At 39.1% G+C, this 18345-nt stretch overlaps 1 protein-coding gene across 1 annotated transcript in view; it reads right to left on the bottom strand.

Moving 5' to 3' along the window:
• Positions 1-626: 626 nt before the first annotated feature.
• AK5 (adenylate kinase 5) overlaps positions 627-18345 on the bottom strand; it is a 95299-nt gene continuing 77580 nt past the window's right edge. The window contains exons 11-14 of the mRNA XM_068691398.1: positions 16007-16170; positions 14896-15012; positions 11344-11532; positions 627-1740 (exon numbers count right to left, since the gene is read on the bottom strand). Coding sequence (XP_068547499.1) covers positions 1636-1740; positions 11344-11532; positions 14896-15012; positions 16007-16170 — 575 coding nt within the window. The 3' untranslated portion in view covers positions 627-1635. The remainder of the gene's footprint in view (positions 1741-11343; positions 11533-14895; positions 15013-16006; positions 16171-18345) is intronic.

Here is an 18345-nt window from a genome sequence, read left to right as displayed (position 1 = left end):
TAGTAACTCGAGATTTTTATTTTTATTTTTATTTTTTTTTAAATACTATACAATACAGCTGCTACTGCTTGCAGGCTTGGTTTAGAAAAAAAACTACCTTTTCAAGCTCATACGTTACAAAAGTCTCTTGCTTAAAGCTGTTGTACTGCAGATGTTGCTGATCATGTAATGCCACTATTCTGGAGCTGGAAAAGCACTTCCTAGAGCATCAGAGGTAAATGTAGTCTGTAAAAGGACCGAGGGAAGGAGGAACATCCAGGATGTGATATCTAAAATACTCCCTTAACAAAATAATTGAATTAGCATTTACAGGGCAAATGCTATGGAAGAGAAAGAAAACAGAAGAGTCTGCCCTGAGTGGAAAAAGGACATACTTTGTAAGCATGCTGATTTGAACTATATGTCCAAGTCATGTACTGTGCTTTAAAAAGGATTAAACCCACATAAATTGTAACAGAAATTATTACTCCTCATTTTTGTATGTTTTATTTGTATTATGTCCTCATTACAAGAAAGGTAACTTTAAAAATACAAATCTGCTGCATCAAGTGCAACTTTAACAGAAAGAGCAATCATGCAACCCACTTCAACTGAATTTATCCAGTAGTACCAGTAAGAGGATGCAATTTTATAGGAATGTCAAACAAGCTTTTATTTAGTTGTCAGTAAACCAAAGAACCTCCACAATATTTTTGTTAACTTAATGGAAATATGATATGATTTTTACAGACTTTTTTTCAGATGTTATGGATGTTGTGGCCTACTGAAGATGCAAGCAAATATTGGGTTATTTTAATCCCTGGCTCATGGTTAACTTTATATGTAGATTTTAGCTGATATAGTAAAACTGATGTTAATGTGGATAATTATCAAATTGCACATGTAACTGCACTATACAATCATTATTTTCACCTTAGTCCACAAAACTGGGAAGTCATCATTTATAATACCCAGCACTTTCCAGCAGAAGACAGCTGTTTCAAAAATGGTGTCTGCTCTGAGACAAGTCAGACCTCACAGGACTGACAGACTTCCACAGTATTCAGCTGTGTCTTGGCTTTCAATTATTTTTTGTGTTGTAGCTGTGTTCTGGGGATGTCTGCAAAATTGTATTTTAACTTTTAGCTTTACTAATTCTAGCTGTCATACAGCTGCATGTAACAAGAGATTTTAGTCACTAAGAAAACAAAAACAAAAACAAAAACAAAAACCAAGCTAAGTGATACCCCAACTATTAATACTGTTAATTAAAAATCAATGGGACAATTGCAGTGTTCTTAATATGCTGTACAGTGAATGGTGTGGTTGAAGAGCTCACTGCTGACCAGGCAATGTGTCTGACTTCCAATCAAATATATAAGATCATGAAATACAAACTAGAGCTGCTGTTCACCATGCTGCTTGTAGCCCGTGAAGAGCAAACAACCACTAAAACAACATACAGTTCTTAGTGTGGAGTTAGCATACAGGACACTCTATATTGAGTGTATTGTCTGAACAGAGAAAAAAAATTATCTGAAATAACATACCACATGCACAAATCCCAGATACCTCTCAAGAAAGCAGTATTGCTTTGAACAGCATTTTATTCATGACTGCCAAGTGCACGTGTGAGGTGAAGCTGTGTACAGACCGTTACTGCATTACTGCTGAAAACGCTGCCGCTTCGTTTTTCAGAAAAGAGTCAATTGACTTGCAGACTTCCAGAAAAACATCCTCTGGTGTTGCTTCTGCATCAACCTGTGAAGGAAAACAAAAGTAGTTCTGATTAAATTATAAATAATTATCTTTAAAATATCAATGATGGCACAGAAAAGGGGTCCAGTATAAAAGAGAAGTTCTGTTTCATGTTACAAGCATCCCAATAAAATGAAGAGGCGTCCATAAAAGTTATTCGCTGTTTCCAGAGATTTATGTGGAAAAGTCTGAAGGTTTCATTGTCTGGAGCAAAGCACGTTGATCAAATGAGGAAGATCGAGCTCTTTATCCGAAGTACTTGTACTTTAAAGTAAAATTATACCCTTGATATACAGACAAGTTTCAAGGATTTGCAGAAACTATTTCAATGTTTACCTGAAAAAAAAAAAAAAAAAAAAAAAGCTCTGATGCCCTACCCTTAATGAAATGAAAGAATGATTTGATGATTTGTTAATTTGTTTTCTGTCATCTAAAGTCAGCGGATGCAATGCTCTGACCTAAATGCTTCCAAATGACAGTGAAAGCAGGGTTGTGTGTTTCTGAGTATTTCCATTTTCAAGATTGGTGAATCAGTTCTGGTTTTCTTACAACCTATGGGCAAGTTGTGTTTTACAGCAGCCCTGCTTTTGTTGTATGACCACTCGCTTTCAGGGACGGTTTTTTGTTTCTTTAATAACACAAAGTTTCTGTTTTGGCCAGAGGTTGTCCAGGCTGTTCAAGTTTTTTTTTTTTCTTTTTTTTGTGAATCGACTTCAACAAGAACAAGACCAAACTGTTCCAAGAAAGAGATTGCTGCCTTGTAGTGATTGGCAACAACATTTGCAGCCAGTAATGTTTCTGTTACCTAGAAAATGTAACGTACTGACAAGTTTCTTTCAACAATGAGTTGCATGTCCAACCCATGCAGGTAATTACTTCAGGAAGGAGAGCTTTCTGTTGTCTTCACAGTAGTTGCAGAAGCTTTCATGCTGGCTGTGTACACCTGCAGACTGCACCTGCCGGTCATTCAGTTCCTCAAATGCCCTGGTGAGAGTCTTCAGATTCTCTACTCAAAAGCGAGCTTCTTCTCTGCTTCTTTCTCAATGCTTCCTCTTTCATGCATGCATGACATCGAGTTTGTACACATTCTAGTCAGACCCATGACAAGTTTCCTAAAGCCTATGTTTCTGAACTACACACTGCATTTTCAACTCCAAGATGATGACTAGGACGCCAGACAATTGTAGTGTTTGAAGGGGATATTCCTGACAATTGCACTTTTCTGCCACCAATTTGTTCTGTAGAAGGAAAGGAATTTCAGTCCCCTGCCCCTCCCCAAATATATTTTTGAAATCGGCAATGAAATCCCCTCAGACGCACTTGCTTGCAGCCAGCTCCCGTAGAGCCTGACTGCACTCAACGCACATTTAAGTCCCTCAGTGCTAAGTCTTGTGTGAAAGTCAGCAGCTGCTCCTTGCAGAGAGCCAGCGAGGGATCACATTTGTGCTCCAGAGCTTCGTTTCACTCTTGGTGGCAGCCACAGATGCTGCGAAGTTTGGTCCCTTGTCACATCCCATCAGACATGCTGGCAGATCCAGGCGGGCTAGCCCCAAACTCAGCAGTTCCAGCTCTGGAAACAACACAGCACCAGTCTGGCCAACCTTTAATAAGCCTGACAGGGTCTGGTCCCCTTGGACTCACAGCAAGGGGGTCTTACAGTCTGAGCCACCCAGGCCCATTCTGGCGATCTTTCAGAAGCACGATTCTTTTGCTGCCATTGCAGCTTTGTTAGGAAGGTTTTTGATGGAGCAGGTGGTGCCTTAGAAAGGTCAGGTCACAAAGAAGGGCTGCATGCCATTCACAATCCCTCTATGGCACAGAAGCAAAGGGCTTAGAGGATGGATACCTATGTGTGCCAAGAGAAAGGGGGAAGACAGAACCATTCAGGACCAAAAGCCTAGATTCCTAAATTAGAATAAAACTAGCAGCTCCCATCTTGCCTACTATAAAGCAGCTTGGTTTGTCTGTCTCAACTGCCAAGACACCTGCTCCGTACAGCTATCCCCCAGGGAAAAAACTTCATGCCAGGTGAAGGCTGCAGCCACTTCAAAGCTCTCAGCATTTCTTCAGCCCAGAGGATCTCCTGGTGCTGACAGGGCCACGCAGTCTGGCCAGCGAGCACACTGCGAGCTCCAGAGCTGACGTTTGATCTGATAAATGCACAGCTGAGAATCAGTTGTGCCAAGCTTCACACCGTCCTTCACCTACTTGAGAAGTTAGATCTCACTGTGAACACTGTGAGTTAGCACAAAGTATTCCGGTCCAGTAGAGTTCATTGCAGCAGCTGCGATAGCAAAACCTGCCTAAGGATGGAAACACTGGATTCAATGCCTGAAGATGTAGGCTGTGCTAAATTGACAGCTCACCCAGAAACTTCTGATTCACATGACAGCCACGTGAGACTACACCTCTGGAGACAGTGCAAACCTGATGGCCGACAGCCTGTTCCCTGGTTGGTGACCAGTCTAACCCAAATCAGTCTTAGCAGACCTTCTACTTCTGAAATGGGTGGCTTGCTCATGCCTGTGTAGCACAGCAAAAAACACTTCCATACAGTTGCAATAAACACATGGGCTTATGCCTTGAGAACGACTAAATTAGACAAGCACGCAGTAAGGTGTTATCTCCTTGTTTGTTGAAATGCCTGCCCTCCTCTTCCTCTGATTTCGCCCAGAAAGCTGACCCAGTGTGACTGTGCTTGCAGGGAGCTAAAATAGCACCATGTGAATTCTGCCTCATACAGACAGCTCTGAGCTTGAGGCAGTACAGAATGTGAATTTGTCCTCTGCAGCTCCTGCAAGAAGTGTTATCTGTGTTGGAGCTCAGAGTGAATGCCAGCCTTTGGTGAATGTTTGGTGACTTTTAGTCCTAAACAGCTCTGATAGTGAAGAAAAATGCAAAAAAAAAAAAAAAAAATACACATTTGCGAGACACATTTATGTATATACAAGATCTAAATGCTAACGTATTCTACTAATAAAATAACGTATACGTAATAACGTATTCTACTATAAAAAAATGTAAGTGTATTTGATAAATATGCATCCTTTTGGCTCAGTACGTATTTTTATTATCTCTTTATTGCATAAATGCATCTGAAGTGGTTAACCAATCGAACCTAATCAGTGTAGCTGTCTTGCCATAGGTGTCTCCTGACCTTTTCTAGAACTGGGATTGATTCTCAGGTCCAGGTCCAGGCTGCTGTGATGAAGAATTAGGTTTGTGAGCACAGAAATTGCTGCCCTTTATGACTGGCTGGAACGCTGCCTTCCTAACAGTCACAGTAAAATATGGATGAGCTTGACTAATGACAGCCCCATGCTGGCCTCCAAAATAACAAAGGTCCAATTCATAAAACTAACTTAATGTCATGGCACAAAACTAACTTAATGTGACAATAATTCACAGCTAGTACAGCAGTAATTCAGTGGCATTCTCTGCAGTTCCAGGAGAGAAAACTGTATTTTTCGATTAGAAGAAATCTCATGAACTAGGACTGTTTTCAAGGTTATTCAAGGCTATTTTCTGATGTTAAAAGCAAGATCTAGCTATGGTTTTATACAGTGCTTTTAGGTCTGAAATGCCACTACGACTTTAGGCAACTTCTAACACAGAACAATTTAATGAACTTATTTGAAAGATGATGGAAATAATGATTATAGTGCAATGTTGCTCATTTTGGCATTAAAATCAGCTAGTTAAATCTTCTGTCATCAGATCTCCACTTGTAGGTTTGGGGAGCTAGAACCCTAAATGTCTACTGCCACCAAGAAAAAACTGCCTGGAGAGGGGATGGCTGAGGACTGCGGTTTTCAGAAAGTCTGAGACTGGAATAAACTCACTGGTTAGAAGCTTCTTATTGCGGGTCAGTCAAGGTCAGCTGTGTTGTCACTAACATATTTTTGTCCTTAAATAGTTAAAAAACTCTTTTAGCCTGGTAGTACAGTACAATCAGAACCAGCAGATCAAGCTGTCTGGAAATCCAGGAGAAACATGCTGCCCTGATTCACATTTGGTGTGAATAACACTGTGTGTTATCTATAACCACCTGCTAACGTTTCTGATGCATCTTTTCACACTGGTGTCTCATCTGATGGGTCACAAACCACCAGGGGGAGTGACAAAGGAATACTTGTTCTTTTGTTCCCCAAGTACTTACCTGCCAGGGTTAATGATTCTCTGATAACCTTTCAAAAGATGGAAATAAATTACATACTTACTATCATTATTAGCATTGCTCTATCCTTTCTCTGAAGGGAAAATTACACATCTGTCCCTCCCCAGAGAAACTTCTAGTAGGGGATAGCAGCATGAGAAAGCTCAGAAGTGGAAGATCATGAGATGGTAGATGGTGGCTGATTCAGTGTGGCCATCTGCTTACAGTTCTTACAGTTATGTTTGTTTCATAATGGATATGTGAAATGTGTGTGCTAAGAATCTAATAATTTCTGCTTAAACAGTATGTGACTTTAATTTTAGAAAAAAACAGTATTACAATACTGTGAAAAAGAAGAAAGAAAAAAAGAAAAAGAAAGAGAAAGAAAGAGAGAAAGAAAAAGGAAAGGGAAAGGAAAAGGGAAAGGGAAAGGGAAAGGGAAAGGGAAAGGGAAAGGGAAAGGGAAAGGAAAAGGGAAAGGGAAAGGGAAAGGGAAAGGGAAAGGGAAAGGGAAAGGGAAAGGGAAAGGGAAAGGGAAAGGGAAAGGGAAAGGGAAAGGGAAAGGGAAAGGGAAAGGGAAAGGGAAAGGGAAAGGGAAAGGGAAAGGAAAAGGGAAAGGGAAAGGGAATGCATTATAGTTGAAGTTTTTAGGTTAAGCTTCAATAAATATGGTGTGATCTGCAATAATGAAGGTTTACGGAAATCTGCTCTGGGATGCCTTCCTTGTTTGTTATAGTCATGTTCCTTTTCCTCAGATGGCTGTTTGACTAGGGACGTTGTATTTGAGACACCTACTGTTTTGATGTTAACTAGGTAGGATCAGCCTTGTCTTGCTTGACTACCAAGGCACTGCTCTATTACTTATTACCCTCCTACATACTGTCACTTGGAAAAAGCTTTAAAGTATGAGTCAGACATTAAAAACAATCTTTTTTTTTTCCTTTCTTTTTTTTTTTTTTTTCCTCCCTTTCTTCTCAATTGACAGAGGGCCACGTATTCAAAGATATTTACATTTAGGCAAGTTAAAAAACGAGTAGGTGCTGACCAAATTTTCAAATATACTGTTCTGTCCAGATGCCTCAGAATTCACCAAGAAATAAATTCAAGAGCAACAATATCTATCTGCTTACTACAGCTAGCATAGTATATTTCATTCACCTGAGCATCTGCATCCCACAGAATTAGTCAATTTGCAACTGTTTTATTTGTTTGAGAAGCGCTTTCAGCCCTCAGATTTCCAGTGAATTCTTTCTTAAAAAGCACCTCTTTGCTGTCATTAGCAGCAGGTGGATGTTCTGTAACTGACCATAAAAGCAACTATGGAACATTAAACCATATCCCCAAAAGATGATTATTTTTTAAATAAATTGGAGATTTTCTAGCTCGCTGCTACAGCTACTTTGCCTTTCAGAACGCAATTTGGAAACTTAATACCTTAGCAGAAAAGCGAACAAAGGACACTGTTATTCTTTGCCCTTCATTTTGTCAGTTCCTCTTCCCTCGTAAATACATCCCTGTGAGTTACATCACAGTCCTTCATCTCAGCTAAGCAGCTGGAAGGATCACCATTATTTATTCCTGTCAGATTCACAGACATTTCATCTGCATCCAAAGGTTCCACCCTTTGTGCATGTCTTGCACTTCCACTGCTGTGCAGCAACACTGACAGGTAATCTTGGTACAAAGGGAAATTTCAGACAGTCCTGATCTTCTGGCAGCTCTGTTGGGTCACTGTTCTTGTTCAGAGATCAGCAGAACAGAGCAATACTCCATTCCCACATATGATATTGGTTAATTATTACTGCATCAATGCACAATAACTCTGGGTTTAGAGAATGTCATAAAATTCTCATTGATTAAAATGGGAATGCTGTTACAACCATATACCTTCATCTTTTCTGTGTAAATAAAGCAAAGAGAAGAATTCCCAATAACTGCAGAAGTCAGACCTGAATTTTTCGGTCTCTGTTGGGTTTATTAGGCTCCTGCCACCCATGCTGTAATCCCTGTTCCAGAAAAGAGAATGAGCAAGCCAATTTGACATTGTGGTCTCAAGTACACCTTGATGTGGCACAACAGAGCAGTTCCTCCTCCATTGAGTGCTCATCTGACTTTTAATTCCCACACCAACCCCTCTGCTGGCCTTACGCCCAGGTCTGAATTTTACATTTGCATATTTAATCTCCTGCCTGTTTCCAGATTGAAAACTTCTGGGCTGGATAGGACAAGTTAAACATGTACCATCATTGCCATGTGCTGTTCCCAGTCCATGGAAAACTGCTTAGCCCTAAATACACTTAAAATGGAGAAATCAAATAATATCAACACTCCAGACCGATTTTGTTGTTAAATAAGTCTGTTCAACAATTCTGACTTTCTCCTCTGTGGCAAAGCAGGGGCTGGGTGCTATAATTAAGATCTGTAAAACATGATCACTTACACAATTAAACATCACTTCATCTAGAAGTCACACGCTGCAAAAAGCTGACAAAAAAAGTCTGATGCTAATTTTCATGGCAGTTAGGTGGGATTTAGACTCTTAAAATCTCAACATCAACTCCTTTGAAACTCCTCCATCAACTCCTAAGAAAGGGCCTGGCTGGAATCTCACGGGACATAAAGCTCACATGGGTGCTCCCCTGAAGAGCTGCTTCTGTTGAAAAATCAGTCCTGGGCACGATATAACTTTCCAGAAGAAGGCAACTAAAGATTTGTTTGAACCCTTATTCTCTCCTTGTCTTAAATAGATTCTCTTCAGATGCTTTGGCTGTCACTTATTCTGGGATCACAGCTAGACCTGGATCTGTAAACAGCACCTTCCCTAAAGCTGTTAGACCCCATCAGCTTTGCCTGAGAGAAGTACAAAAGCATCTTGTCTGGAGTCACATGGATTAGTTTAAAGACTCTGTGAATGTAGATGAAATCTTTTCTTTTGAGAGGTCTTCAAAGCAACACCTGTAAATTCACTTTGGTAACTTTGCTTGTCATATAACACATTTCCTTCAGTGAGCAGAATTATAGAGGCAGAGGCATCTAAATAGGATGCTAACATCTAACATCTTCAGCCTGTGCTGGTCGGTGGTGGAGAGTAATAAAAAATTAGGAATAAACTTAAACAAGATAAAAACTTAGGAATGAACAGATTCCTCAAGATGAAAACATTTGCTGTTATAAATAAAATCAGTAAATAAATAAATAAATAAATAAATAGACTGCCAGTAGGTAAAGTCTCAGTATTCAGTGTATGTGTGTGATATCATAAATAACAAAAACCAAGAACTATTTTAGCCTAGCCTAAAATAATTCAAAAAATAAATAAAGCGAGGAGGAGGAGGGAGGGAGGGGGACATTTAGAAGTGTTACTGATATTCTTTTTGCTTTTGACCCAAATTTTCTTTCTTCATTCAGAGAACATCAGAGTGGCTGCTAATGTCAATGTTTATGCAGCCTCTAAAATATGTTGCTATAAATAAGAAACTAACCCCATGTCCAGGGAACCTGGGAACTGCAAACTTTTCTATTTACTCTCAGCTTTCTTCAACACATGCAGCTTAAACATATTCACTGCTGAAATTGTTTAAAAACTGTAAACATAAATGTCTATTTTTTCGTAATTTTCCACATAGTTTAACTTCAAGCAAATATTGTGTATCACAATCAACACATTTTGTATTATGTGGAAACAGCTGTTGACCAAGTCTTAATTTGATTTTTTTGGTCTTTATTCTTCAAATTGTTGACCCAAATAACGTACAGGTTTGAAAGATGTGCATTTACAAATGATAATACAGGCTGGAAAGAACCTCAGTGGGTCATCTTGTCCAGCCTTCTGATCAAAGGAGGGCTGGGTAGTGGAAGTATGCAATGATTCACTATGTTTGTTGCATGATTGACCAAGTCAGTCTGAACTCTTTGGGATCACTTATCCAAGAATATCACCTAGAAAAAATTCCTATACAAGCATTCCTTCCAGGAAACAAACAAACAAAACCCACTTCTTTCAAAGTATTTAGTGCATTTCCAAAATTGAATGTTTGATTGTTTGTTTATTTATTTTTTGCTACTTATTCTAGCAGTACTCACTGCAGAACTGGTGAGGAGTATTTGGATCAAAATAGCTATTGAAGCCAACTGCACTGTGTGAATCTTAGATTTTAGATCTACTTTTACAATTTGACTATAGGTGGAAAGTAAACATTAAAATAGATCCCACAATTGTTCAACAACACTTGGTTAAAAATAAATAAATTAATAAATAAAATCACTTCCCTCTCCCATAAACGATCTAAACTACATTTACTTCCGCTCCTTGCTGTACAGGTACCGGGGCTGGAGGCTTCTACCTGAGACTGTCCAGTGGTACCAAGGATAATCTGGGAGGCCTAATTTTAAAAGTCTACCTTTGCCGAATATTTTGGCAGTGTTCTCCAAATGCTGATAAATAGCTGAACAAATACTTGTCTACATCATAAGTGTTTGGTGGCAGGGGGTTGTGATAGGGGCTGTCTCTCTAATTAAATACATAATGGATTCACGTCTTTGACAGCAGACATGTATTTTACCAGTTTAGTAAAAAGTGCATTAAGTGAGTATTTCAATATGGAGTTTTCAAGAAAAACAGAACACATTTTTCAACCTTAAAAGCACACGTGACTTGCGTACTTGCTACAGCCTCTAGAAAGAAGCTCCCAGAATAATTCCAGAAAGTATTACTGGATTCTTTCACTTTTAGGACGAGAAGGATCAGCAAGACCAGCACTTTCTGTAGCTGATGATCAGGCACAGTTGGCCATGATCAAGAAGAAAATGTATAAAAAGGAATATAAACATCCTATGTAAATGAGATTAGAGATTTGCCAGCATATCCATCAGTTAATTGCACTGATGGAATTTGTCTTGCTTCTCTGCAAAGTATTGATCAGAGAATATAAAAAATGCTTTAAATTTCACATCCTCAGCAGGTGTAAACTGAAGTAATTAACTGAAATTAATATAAATATGTCATTTATACCAGCTGAAAGATCTTTCTTGTGTGCAGGTCTGTTTTATTTCAGGATATACACTGTCAGCTGTGTAAAGGTAACTAAGGGGCTTTGGATTAATATAATCTTTCATCCTAATTGTGAAAGCCTTTATAGAGAAATAAATCCTAATACCTAAACAAAAGCTTTTCAGCATTAATATTTAGCAAGAGAATCTATACAGATGAGGTAGTGATTCAGGATATGTTGTCAGAATCAGGATAAATTTGTGTTTTTATTCTTTCAACTTATACCATGGAATTCAGAAATTTGAGAATTTTCAAACAAACCAGGTAAGTGAAAGATGAGAACTCTGAAGTGCAGCAACTAATATAGTACATAAATGGTGTTGTGTCAGTATTTTCTGAATAGTGCTTATATAATGGAAGTAAAAAGCAATCATTTAATTCAAAAGGTCAATCAATTTACCTTGCATAACTGTGCCTTTTTTTCATAGTATGCAATCACAGGTTTTGCTGCTTGGTAATAGCTTTCGATTCCTTCCTTGATGGTTTCAGCACTGTCAAAGTGCTGACTGCTCTGACTTCTCATCAAAAGGCGACTGCTCATGGTTTCTGCAGAGCAGTCCAGACAAAACACAAGTTTTGGTTCTCCAATCTAGAAAAAAAAAAGACAATAAGTATGCAAACCAGTGGCCTGGCAAAGCCTATTTTGTTTTGATAACTTTAAAAAGAAATGCTACTGAAATAGTCATCAAGAAAATTATTAGCAAATTACTTATTTGTTTAGGAAGAAATTATGCTTACTAACAAACACCTCTTTTTGTAGCAGAATTTAGAAATCCTAGTCTTGAGGGTCAAGACTTGATTGAACTCTACACATACAGAGAATATGAGATAAGATCTGAAAAATTCTGACTGCTTCAACTGAAGCTCATCAATATATTAATCATTTGCAATTGTTTGATAAAAGCTTGATGCAAAAAGCACTGGACTCATGGTATGCTTGGCACAGTTATTCTTCTATCCTTTATTTTTTTTCAGTCTGTGAAAAGTATAATATAAAATTTAGGGAGTAGTAAACTATAGCTTAGAGCTTCAAGGGTAAACCCAAGAAAATGTCCAAATTAAAGTGTGCCCACTTGAACTGGAAATGAGTGGCAACACACAGGCTCAGGAATACCATCAAATGTTTGTCATTGGACTTACAGGAATATGTCCGGTGAATTATTTTGTGTTACACATTATCTTATGTCAATATTTGCAGTGTAACTCTGCACCATTACTACCCATGGCATAAAGATTTGATAAATTACACTGCATTTGCAAATTGGTGAATCATTTCCAAATTCTATGAGATGCCTACCACTTAATACTTTTTGGCTAGTGCCAAACTAGTCCTGAGGGAGGGTCTGCCCTTTCCTATAAACAACATAAATAGGGTTTTATCTATTTTTATTCTCAGGCTTTGGGACAGATAGTAAGTAATTGTCTCTATCTGCATTTGACATTAGATACTTTGGTACTTTATGAGTGAAAAATAACTTGCAAGAAACAACAAAATATTCCTGATAATATTTTAGGAGAGATCCAAAAGCTCTAAAAAACAATCTCTATCATTCTTTCCCCAAGATAATATAAATATGCAAGTCTTTTGGAATGAATCTTGCAATACACTCTGTCATGTGCCCTGCTCAGATACAGCTCTATCTGACACAAAGTTTTATCTGAGCAACAACTGTTGGTCTGAATCTAAAGTGATAAACTCCACTCTAGCAAGTAAAATAAAAGTGTTACAGGATCTGAGATAAATAATGTAATAGATTTTCCATGCAGTTATACATTGAAGCTTTCAATGATGTTCTCAGGCTTTTTCTCATTCCTTCCAGCAGAGATTTGCAGAACATCTTATAGAAAAGAGTGAGATAGTCTTGAGAAAAGATAATTGTTCTTCACACTAGTGACCATTAGATATTTATGTGTTGTTGTTGTTTGTTTTGTTTTGTTTTGTTTTTTGCATGGCTACAGCAAAGGAAATCTAAATGACTGATACATGGAAACTGATGTTGCTACCCTAGTTTGCGTTCTTTACAGAATGAAATATGCTAAAGGTAAATATTTCATGTTAGGCCTTGTGGCTTTGACTGGGGATCATTGCATTGTGTTGACCTTTGTACTACTTTAATGACATTCTAAGAGACAGCTGAATCTAAGGGATTATCCTGGACAGTTCAATGACAGGCTTTTTTCCAACCATTTTTTCCATACAGATGAGAGAGAACATTAATGTCATTAGCATTAGCAGCAGTTGAATTTGAAAGGCAGTTTTAACATTGCAGAGACTTAAATCAAGTTAAAAACAGATGTGGGCTTAATCAATGATTTCAACAAATGCCCTTTTTGTCTAATTGAACTAAGATTGGGAGAAATTATTCTGTGGACTTCTGCTTCTCTAGAATTATGGCTAGTAAAAAGTTCAGTTATATCACAGAAAGGATTTGGGCAAAACGTGCTGGAGAATGAACTGTTTCTACATACCTAATTCTAGTTAGGGCTGTCAAGCTTTTAAATATAAGCACTATTCCTAAAGTCTTCTAAATAGAACAGCTCTTTGTTAACAATTATGTTTTTTGTACACCATGTAGATATGTAGCATTATTCACATGCACTTTGCCACCATTAGTTTATACCCACCGCATTTCATTCCATTACTGCATAGGAAGAACTTCTGACCACCCTTTAGAAAGAATTGCAGAGCATTATCTCACTAATGAGTCATTTAAAAAAAATTCATAGAATTTCTGAGCAGCCAAATTCACCCTGCAAAAGCTGGAGTGGAAGCATCAATTCAAAACAGGTATGACATAGCAATTCCAAAGTTATCCCTTGGGGTCCTTGTATTTTACTCCAAATGGCAAAGAAGGTTCAGGACTACAAGATCTTTTGCTGCGATTGTGTCTACGGGAACTGAAAGGGGCTCTGCTTTTGCACTGGATTAAGACCTGTTTGCCTGGCAATGCCACAGTCCAAGACACACTGATTTCCAAGAGTTATTTACAAGAGAAATCTCTAATCTCTTTTTAATGGTCTGTGGCAATTTAGTAAAGGAACTAATAGGCCAACATTTCTGCAAATGGCTTCTCTACCAACTCCTACTGCCCATTATTTTTTCTAGTTTCTGATGCTGTCTGTAAGTCTTGAAAGGCTTTTGTGTTAATCAGCTAAATAAAGCAGCTGTTTTCAGAGAGAAAATAGATAATTCATTAAAGCTTTATTACCCTTCAAGCATGCATAGGACATTTGTGAAGTGTAATTTGATAGAACTTGTAGTTAACTATTTCCCTTAATTCAACATTTCCTTTCTTACAAGCCCTAGTAAATCCATTCATGGGTTTTATATGGAGTATTTTCTGCAGATTGAGAAATGGACAGCGGAGATTTCTAAGTAAGTCTTAGCACATACTGAGGAAATCAATAACTCTCAAAACTGCCACATAGTCACTTGCAAAACACTCTTTTTATGGTTATATCACCTGTTAGTCATGACAAAAATTTAATCTGTTTACTGATTCAAAGTGGCAGCAAGCTTTAGCAGAGCTGGCTTAATGGTAGGAGGTATTAATTGTGGTGACACAGACCTTCATGTACCTCCACCATGCAGTGCTTGATGATATTTTCATGAGATGTGTAGCACCCATCCCATAGAATTAGAAAACTCATTCTAAAATGGTAATTTTCACTAAATGAGAATTGCTCCCAGCTTTTATAAAAAAAATCTAGCTAAAATAAGCCTTTACTGTCTGCATAGGCAAGGGCAAAAGCTATAATAACTATATTAATGGGGTGCCAAAGTCTCAGTGATCAGCAGCAAAACTATTTTTTGGGCTGATGGATTGGCTCTTTACAAAAAAAAGAGCCAATCCATGCTGTTGCAATCCACTGAAGATGGGCACCCTATCAGCACTAGAAGTACAGTCCTATCTTAATAGGAGAAGTAACAGAATTACAACTACATGGTCACCTTGCTCTCAAACTCTTTTGCTTCATTCAGCTCCCGGGGATAACCATCGATCAGAAATCCTTTTGTGTCCCCTAAATTGGCAACCATGGCTTCCTTCAGTAGCTCTAGGACAATACCCTGCATTGGAAAGAAAGGAAGTTACTTGATTAATTAATAAGAAAGTCTGGTATCTTTATTTGTTATACCAACATTAGTTCTATGCCCTTGAGAACCACTCTGATCTGTTTTGCTAAAAGCATGTCCTGCAAATGCAGGTGTTTTTCTTTGGTACCTGCACATGCTACACAAACCTAGTGTTGCAACCCATCCAAGAGTTTCTAAAGTACCCTCTGGATAGCTGGGAATATTTCATAGTTTCAAAATTAATGTTAATATCTGTGAAACTTTGGGGGCAGTGCTGCTGCATTTTCTAATCTGATGGCATTTTGTTCTGTCATTGATATAATTATATTACATGTAATGAGATAAGACACCTCTTCTGATCAAACACACTGAAGAGCAAAGCAATCAAAATCAAGTCTCATGGTAGCTTTTATTTTCCCATGAGCAGCACTTCCCAGTGAATTTCATTAGCAAGCACATACTACGATCTAACTGCACTTGCTGAAGACCCATCAAGAGGTCAGGCTGCAGACCTGCCATGTGAAAGTCAAGTTCAGCTGAGAACAACAAACTGTCTTCATAGTCTCCATTAAACTGCAGTCCAGCTACTCTGGGATGTTAGCCAGCTCTGCAGGGAAATGCTGCAGGTATTGTAAATTAGAGCAGCTGCCAGGAGGACCAGCTCTGAATTTGGAATGCAAAGTTATAAAATGGACATAAAGTTTCTGTTTCCTGTACTTATTCCTACATTCTGCAATGTATAGTACAGCATCTGTCTCACTGTATTTCTTGAGTAATCTATATTGTGTATGGGAGTCTGAAATGTAAACAACTACTGGCACAGAAAGGGAAGAGAAGTGCCACAGATCTGACGATGAGGAAACTTCTCCCTCAAGTTGCAGATTCATTTTCCTTAAATCGGAATAACCTCTTATTTCCACCCTTTTAGACAATCTATGTACTACCATTGCTCTTAACAATTAGGACCACAGATAAAACTGTAGCTTACTCCTGGCACAGGTTCACCACATTCCATGATGTCTTTGATCAATTTACTTCTCTCTGATAATGACGATAACTCATTTTGGAGAAGGTCACCAGTGGACAGGTGAGTAAATCCGTACTTCTTCACTAACTGTTCACATTGGCTGCCTTTGCCAGACCCAGGACCACCTTGGTAAGGGAAAAATGTCAAGAATTAGAAACGAAGAAATGCATTTTCTCAATTTATAGAAACTGAGAAAATGGAAGGAAATTGATATGACTGCCTACAATTTTATTATTAGTATTTTTTTTTTAGTAAAGACACTCTATATAGTAGAACAAATCATGTAATTCCTTTCCGATACACTACACCGCTGACTCCAAAAACATGTGTTGAAATCAAAGGAGTCACAACAATGTGAAATGTCTTGCAAAAGAGAACCTGTTCCTAAAACACAATTACCGTGTCAATGAAAAACATTAAACAGGGAGCAGGGGAGGGGATTTGATTCCATACACATTCAGGCTTGCTAGTTGCAAAAAATACCAGCAAATTAATCTTCCTTGCATCCCTGTGAAGGAAATATTTTGCCCTCAGCTGTGTGGAATGGAAACGTATAAGCAGAGATGGTGAAACCTGACTGTGTTATGTGGCATACATGTGGGAGCACAGCAGCTAAATCCTTTTGCCCTGTGGCAAGTACAATAGCACAACTGCACCGAGCTTGCTTCCTCTTCCCCTGAACTGGAGAGTTTTCACAGGTGCTGGTACATCTGCCGATAACCAAAAGCCACATATAGAAGCAGCTAAATGATGGTGAAGGCTTGATCCTACTGCTCCCTGATACCGTGGTATCAACTTGCTCTTTACACGTGCTGCGGGGAAAGGTAGGGACCTAGTGCTCAGTGATGTATGGCACCCTGTCACCACTCATTCACGCTGTATTCAGATGGGAGCTGGAAAATCATGTTGAACCAGGGCTGAGATTCAAATGGCTGTAGGCATAAGGGCAGTCTCAACAGCTGAGGTGAAGCTGCTGAGGTGATTGTTCCACCAGCTGAAGGGAAGGCACCTGCAGCCCACCACAGCTGTGGGCTGTGTCTTGCCTCTCCCCGGTGGCCTGTGGGTGACAGAAAGGGCGGGAAGGGAAGGGCAGCGACTGGGGTGGGTGCTGCAGGTGTCCTGTCAGCAGTGGCTCAGGGATACAGCTCGAGCCATCCTGCTTCCTCTGGGACTGCATCAGCAGTCCCCAAACACCCTACCTCTGGCAGGTATTTTTTATGGGGTCTGCTCAGAGATGGGGGATGCTGCCTCGTGCTCTGGGTGCTGGCACTGCCCTGTCACACCTCCTCACAGGAAAGCAGCTTCTTCGGCTCTGAGCCCTGATGGCTCACCCTGTGAGAGGCCAGGGGCCTCCTCAGCCACTCGCTGAGCAGCAGCCACCCCACGCTGGCTGGTCAGATCACCAAAATGGCCAAAAGCTTCATCTTGGGGATCCTGCTCCTGTGGTGGTGACCTCCAGAGCTGTCGGAGGAGCTGAGGTGAGTGTTCCACAAGGTGTGGCTGTGGGAGAGCCTGAGGCGGCCATCTTGGTGCCCAGGGTGGGGGGGGACACCTAGAAAGTAAATTCATGTTGTAGATATTGGTATTTGGGGAGAAATTTCATGGTGTGTGGCAGCCAGCAGCTTTTTTATGATTGTTGATGGATCTGTTTGGAAGAACTACTGAAGTAGGAGGTAATTATACCCTTGCAGGTGGACACTGCTCAAAAATCAAAGGAGGAGGCAAGGCTGTATGCTTAAATTTAAAGATTAAAAAACACGCTCTATTAAAAACCTCCTTTTTAAAAAAAAACAAAAAAAAAAAAGCATATGGCCTGCATATTTATTAACTATTGAGACTCACAGATATACCAATATGGCTCTGTTATGTGGACTTAAGATGATAGAATAAGTGATGATAAGCAGTGTGCTTTTTGCTTTTATCTTTCTGTTAATGAAGATAGGAATAACACATTCACAGTGTAGTAAATGTAGCATCATCTCCTCCCACCTTGAAATTTCTTCTACCTTTTGCATTCAATTTAAGAAATAATTGCACCAAGTCTATAATTTTCAGAGAAAATACAGTACTGCAGCTGAGAATAAAATCTGGGTCATAAGGCAGTTGCAACAAAGGAGCGGTTTTGTCTAGTGTAACCTGCAGTCTTCTACTTCAGATTCACAAAGATAATCATCAACTGTGGTGTGAGGATCACAGTTGTGCTATGATTTTAGCTAGAGAGTCTTTTTCACAGTCATTTTCTTTCCAGTGTGGGTTACGTGCTGTTATTGTATTGCTTTAATAAAAAGAAAACTATACTT

Source organism: Anas acuta, chromosome 8 (genome assembly GCF_963932015.1).
Source record: "Anas acuta chromosome 8, bAnaAcu1.1, whole genome shotgun sequence".
Classification (NCBI taxonomy): Eukaryota; Metazoa; Chordata; class Aves; order Anseriformes; family Anatidae; genus Anas; species Anas acuta.
Note: the sequence above shows the minus strand (reverse complement) of the source record. Positions and strands in the feature narration are given on the sequence as shown.